Below are 6,000 nucleotides of genomic sequence, written 5' to 3'. Positions count from 1 at the left end.
GATAAACATTAAACTGCCATTGATTATTTATTTCATTTAATCCATTCTTTAAATTATTCATCATTTATATGAATATAATAAAAAACCTTTTTAAAAACTTGATCAAAAGAATATTAGTCACATTAGCTTTTATCATAAGCAGTCATTTATGTGTCTGTCTTTATCAGTATGTGGATTCATTTTGAAATCAAAATAAATTTACATTTTGTCAGAAGACGACTTTAAATGAACATAAATAGTAACAACGTATCTGTTAGTGATATAAACAAATACGTAATCTTAAATTTAAATATTTCGATCTTTAAATGCGGTGTTGATCAGTCCTCTAATCTGGAGGGTAACATTTTCATTTTTATTTCCGTTTCACTGAACCGGGCGGATCGTCTCGCTCTGATTGGTCGGCACGTCCACAGCTACTCTCTGATTGGTCCGCCGTACTGTCGGTCACGAGCTGCCGGGTTATCTGAGGTCAGCTGATCGCGTCAGGTCACCGTCTATAAAATTACCTGAAAGTGAGACAACATGGCGGCGCGTGCACTTCTTCTCGGGGCTGTGACAGCAACCAGGGCGACTGCAGCAACTTTTCATCTGAGGAGCAACGCTGCTGCTCGGTCGTTTCCCCGTTTCCTGTCTGCAGGAAGAGGTCAGAGAGCCTTAATATCAAAATTAGCTTTATTAAAGTTTATAGGGTTAAAATATTACTACCATAAGGTCAGAGAGCTGCCACAGGATTCAGCAGTTTAATCTAACTGACCTCAATCAGCCAGGTTTTTACAATAAAGTCAATTATTCAGGTTTGATTTTAGGGGTATTTATAGATTACTACTGCGCAGATCACTTTCTATCAGACAACACGTCCATGATGTGACGTCATCACGCAGTCTGCTGTGTATCACAAACTTTCATATTTGATTTAAAAGGTTATAGCTTATTCCTATCCTTGAAGTCTGTGTTTTGTGATCAATGAGTATTAGAAGGCTTAAAAATCTGATTTCACTTTTTTTTAATGAGACAAATAAAACTTCCATTCAATGAGAAATTAAAAAAAAAAAAAGCTGAAGGTCAAACGGACTCTGGTGTGGGGGTGAACTTCAACTTTTATAGCAGATTTTATATCTCTGTTTAAAAATGTTCCATGTGATTTAATGTGAAGGGTCAGGTTTTTTTATTCAGTGTTTAAATGTTTTTTTTGTGTTTTTATTATTCATAATGATATCTGTATGATTTAATGTTTTTAATGTTTTAGGGATCCCGACTGATGATGAGCAGGCGACTGGACTGGAGCGCCGTGCTCTGCAGGCATTCAAAAAGGGAATGGTAATCAACTCAGCTCTAATTTATCCTAAGTATTCCTTTAGTACTTTTATAATGTGTATATTTTATTCTAAATATTGATGGAATGCTGTTTGAATATACAATGAATGTATGTATTTAAATATGATCTCCATTGTATTTAGTACATATGATGTTAATTATGTTATATACCTGTATTTTATTCATTTAATGTTTATTTAATGTTGCTCAGTACAGAGGACCGTGACAGCAGACCCAAACAATTTATTTCTATTATCAATAAAGAGTATTAATGATTCTTAGTTTTTAAATAGTTTAATATTGATACAGATAGTTTCAAATATTGATTTGATGCTAAAGGAGCTGTACAGTCAGCTGAAGCAGAGCAACGTTTAAAAATGGATCATCAATTTTATCGGTTTAAATAATTTGATATCAGAAATATAAAAGATAATGTCTTGATATTTAACATTTTGAAGAACCCAAACAGCATGTCTTAGTTAATTATTAAGTGCTGTTTATATCTATCATGTATTTTATTTTGGACCCTCACAGCAAGTTAATTTGATCATGAATTGTTCTTTATAACTATTATGAGTTTTATTTTGAAAGGCCCATCAGGAAGGTTTTAAGTTGATCATTAAGTTTCATTTATAATTATTATTATTTGATTTTAAAGGACCTACATAGCAGATTTTAAGTTCATTGTTTATTGTTGTTTAGTTTTATTATGAATTGTGTTTCAAAGGACCCATATAGCAGGTTTTTCAGTTTATTGTTTATTGTTGTTTGGTATACCAAAATGTTATTTCGGTTTAAGTTGTTGATTTAGCCTTGTTTATTACTACTTTTTAAATTTTTATTTTGAAGGACCCATACAGCATCCTGAAGCCAAAACAGTATGCAGGAACCAAAGAGGACCCTCACATTGTCCCGTCTATTGGGAACAAGCGCCTGGTGGGCTGTCTCTGTAAGTGATCATTAGTGAATGAATCATTAATGAATTAATCATTAATTCATTAAAGAATAAACCATAAATGATTGAATCATAAATAACAGAACCTTTAATAATAGATTGTTAAAGACTGCATATTTAAGAAATTGTTAATGAATGATTTGGTAATGAAGGAATCATTAAAACATAAATTGTTTATGAAGGAATCGTTAATTAAATTAATCTTTAGTGAAGGAATCGTTGATGAATGAATTAACTATAATTGAATGAATCATTAATAAATGAATAATCATTAATAAATGAGTGAGTAAACACAAATAAGTGAATCCTTAATGACTGAACCATAAATGAATGAATTTATAACGTACTCTTAATTTTAAATTGTTTATAAATTAATTGTTGATGAATGAACTGTAAATAAAGGAATCTTTTATGAATAAACCTTTGAAGAATGAACTGCTTGTGAATGAATCTTTAATGATGGAAGCATTTATCAATAAACCGTTGATCAATGAATCGGTAATAAGTGTACATTAATGAGTTAACAGTTAACGAATGAACTGGCTTGAGTAAATCATTAATAAATGAACTGTTAGTAAATAGATTCTAACGAATGAATCATAAATGAATCAACCATGAGCGGTTAATGTATGGACAGTTAAAGAATGAACGGTTTATTGATACATTGTTAATAAAAGAGTTGTCCATGGGGGGAATCGTTGATGGATGAATGAATCGTTAGGAAATAAACTATAAATGATTAAATGTAACAAGGTGTTTTCTAACCAGCTGGTTACCATGGTGATGTGTGCAGGTGAGGAGGACAACACCGCCATCGTCTGGTTCTGGCTCCACGAAGGCGGCGCTCAGCGATGTCCTTCCTGTGGCTCGCATTATAAACTCATCCATCACGAGCTGCCTCACTGAAGATCCACACTGAAGACAAATACCGCCCTCTGGTGGCCACATACTGTACATTGAAGACAAAGACCACCCTCTGGTGGTCACGATTCTACTGCATGGTTATTAACATGTAGTTTATCATTAAAATGTTGACTGAACTTCACTCTCTGTGGTTTTTAGGGCCCAAGCTTCAATACAGTGTGAGGACCTAGTTTTAATTCCAAAGTAGAAAGATTATTACTTATTACCATCTTCATCTCAGCAAGCTCAAAAGCCATGAAATTTGGTAGATGCATCAGGACATAAAATTGAAAATTGAAATATTTTGTGAGGTTTCAATATGCACAATTCAGACTACCTCCTTTGAAGTCCAATAGGGGTGCCCCCTATTGGACTTCAAAGATAAAGCCCCTCTTGGAGGAATACCTTTAGGAATCATCCATTTAAATAACTAAGCAAATTTGGTATTTTTGGACATTTCTAGGGGTCCTACTGTGGCCAACTCCTCCATGGGGGTTCCTCTAATCTGTTTTAAATTTGGTTTCATTTCCTCAAGAAATGAAGGTGTGGCCATAGGGGGTCGTCAAACTTTGATGTCTTAAAATGGCACAGAAACTTTTTCTCAAAATAGCCGGGGAAGTTCCTGCAGAGTTGATCAAATCTGCTTTATGATTGGTGTGAAACATCCTTTTAGTGCCCTTGTGCTATCTTTCAAACTCACAGGTCTGAAACTGAAGCTGTAGCTTCATTGAACCTCTATTAAACAGGAAGTGAAACAGAAAGTAAACAGCTTTAAACACTTGTACTGAAAATTGGTGGGCATTAGCCCAGTGAACTTGTGAAAAAAAGGGCAGAGTGTATGGCCATGGCAGTGCCTCAAACACCATGTCTCACCATAGCACAGGAAGAGATAGTTGATCAAGAACACAAGACTATTTCTGAAAAAGTTGACCAAATATCTCTCTTAATTGCTGTTAAAAATCCTAAAAGTGTCCCTATCCTGTCCTGCAAAGTTCAAAGGTCAACCACTCATACTGTTGCCATGGTGTTACGTTAACCGCCATGAAACAGGAAGTAGTTTTTCAGGGGATTAAAACATTTATTCATCTACAAAAATAGTGGACACAAGATCAGCGTAGAAATTTAGGTTAAAACTGGGCTGTCTTCGGTGGGTGGGTCTCTTGGATCCATGTTGCCAACTCAACAGGAAGTCTGGCATATTGAATTTTGAAGATTTGATAAAACTGGACACTTCTAGGCCTTATTGGGGATGGATAACTTCAGAAAATAGCCCAAACCCATGTACAAGTTTGTGTTGGGCTAGAAAAAATGTTCTCACTACAAAACAGTATTAAGCTCATACAAAAAACTCTAGGGGTTTTGACTTGGTGTCTGCTAGAAGTCTGATGAATCACCATGTAACAGGAAGTAACTCAAAATGTTTGTTTGTTTGTTTGTTTGATTGTGATAACAGAAAACTTAATGACACATCTATATGCCAACATTAAATCAGTCATCGTGCCACCTATTGGTAGGCCCATTCCTTGGGTCACATGGACTTACCATTTATATCAAACAGACATTATCTATCTCACTGATTGGTCAGTGGTCAGTAGGCTTGTTTAATATATGTCTTTAATTTTTCTGCATTTTGAGAGTGGTCTGGCTGCACACCATACTTCTCTGACGGCCACTCTCACAGATCCTTCAGCTGAGTCTCTTTCAGAATGGAAGTGCTGTAATTTGTATTTCCAGTTTTAGTCTTTTTTATTCAACTTTATTCATAAAGTCTGGTGGTTACTTTCATGAAATAACCACATTACAAAATTTAAAGATTAAGCAACATTACATGAATAAGACAGAGAACAGAGAAAGATTTAATAATAAACTTAGCACAAAAAGTAAGGAAATTTGTGTTTGGTAGATTTGTGTTGGGGGGGGGTCATCTTGGTGGATAGAGTTCGGTCCCAGACTGTGCAGATATGGGATTTACACTGGTTGCAGAATCTCATCTTGATATCTCTCTGCATTGAGATTGACTCCAATGATGATAATACTTGTTTTTCCAGTGAGGAACATGTCGCCCCACACCATCACACTGCCTCCACCAAAAGATGTTACTCTATCAGTGCAGCAATCAGCTAAGTGTTCTCTGCGTCTTCTCCACATTTTGACCATACGATCCAACTGCCGTAGGCAGAATCTGGACTCATCGCTGAATATAACATTCCTCCACATGTTCAGGATCCAGTGTACGTGTTGCCTACACCAGTGCAAACGGGCCTGACGGGGCAGTCATGGCAGGCCTACTGGCAGCCCTATGAGACCAGAGATTGGCTGTGTGCAGTCTGTTCTGGATTGTCTCTGCAGAGAGTCATCAGCCTTATTGTACTGCAAACCTTGACTGCAAATCTGTAGAAGACAGCCTACGGTACCTAAGTGCTGACAGGGTGTGGAAACTGTCTTCTTGAGGTGTCGTCTTCTTGGGACACCCACTTCGCGGCCAGTCTCGGACATTCCCCATCACATGGAACTTGGTCTTCAGTTTGGAGATGGTTCTAGGGTTCACTCCAAACAATGCCGCAACTTGGTTTTGCGGAACGCCAGCTTGAAGTTGCCCTATCACACAAGGTCTATCCAGATCAGTCAAACATGGCATGCCGATTCCTGGAGCAGACACATGATCACTGTAGCAGGGCCCATGCTCACAGGTACTGCCAATCAGGCACCTGGAAGAGGTGCTGACACAGTGCAGCAGCCATGTCTGGAGTGTAGTTCCGGCTTTGCATTTAACTTGAAAACATCTCCGTCTCGTAATGTTCCATGATTATTTCATAGCGTGGTGAATG

At 36.8% G+C, this 6,000-nt stretch overlaps 1 protein-coding gene across 1 annotated transcript; it reads left to right on the top strand.

Moving 5' to 3' along the window:
- Positions 1-477: 477 nt before the first annotated feature.
- Positions 478-3,309, top strand: LOC121523637 (cytochrome c oxidase subunit 5B, mitochondrial-like). Its single transcript, XM_041808582.1, has 4 exons — positions 478-643; positions 1,247-1,317; positions 2,164-2,263; positions 3,063-3,309. Exons 1-4 carry the CDS (start codon positions 523-525, stop codon positions 3,173-3,175), a joined length of 405 nt encoding a protein of 134 aa, XP_041664516.1. The 5' UTR covers positions 478-522; the 3' UTR covers positions 3,176-3,309.
- The last annotated feature ends 2,691 nt before the right edge of the window (positions 3,310-6,000 follow it).

Source organism: Cheilinus undulatus, linkage group 2, assembly GCF_018320785.1.
Source record: "Cheilinus undulatus linkage group 2, ASM1832078v1, whole genome shotgun sequence".
In the NCBI taxonomy this organism is placed as follows: domain Eukaryota; kingdom Metazoa; phylum Chordata; class Actinopteri; order Labriformes; family Labridae; genus Cheilinus; species Cheilinus undulatus.
The sequence above is the reverse complement of the archived record's forward strand: the minus strand, read 5'-3'. Positions and strand labels throughout refer to the sequence as shown.

Coding starts and splice junctions, on each gene's coding strand:
- LOC121523637 (XM_041808582.1), top strand. CDS start 523: ATGGCGGCGCGTGCACTTCTTCTCGGGGCTGTGACAGCAACCAGGGCG. Junction 1,318..2,163: donor AGGCATTCAAAAAGGGAATG/GTAATCAACTCA, acceptor TTTATTTTGAAG/GACCCATACAGCATCCTGAA. Junction 2,264..3,062: donor GCGCCTGGTGGGCTGTCTCT/GTAAGTGATCAT, acceptor TGATGTGTGCAG/GTGAGGAGGACAACACCGCC.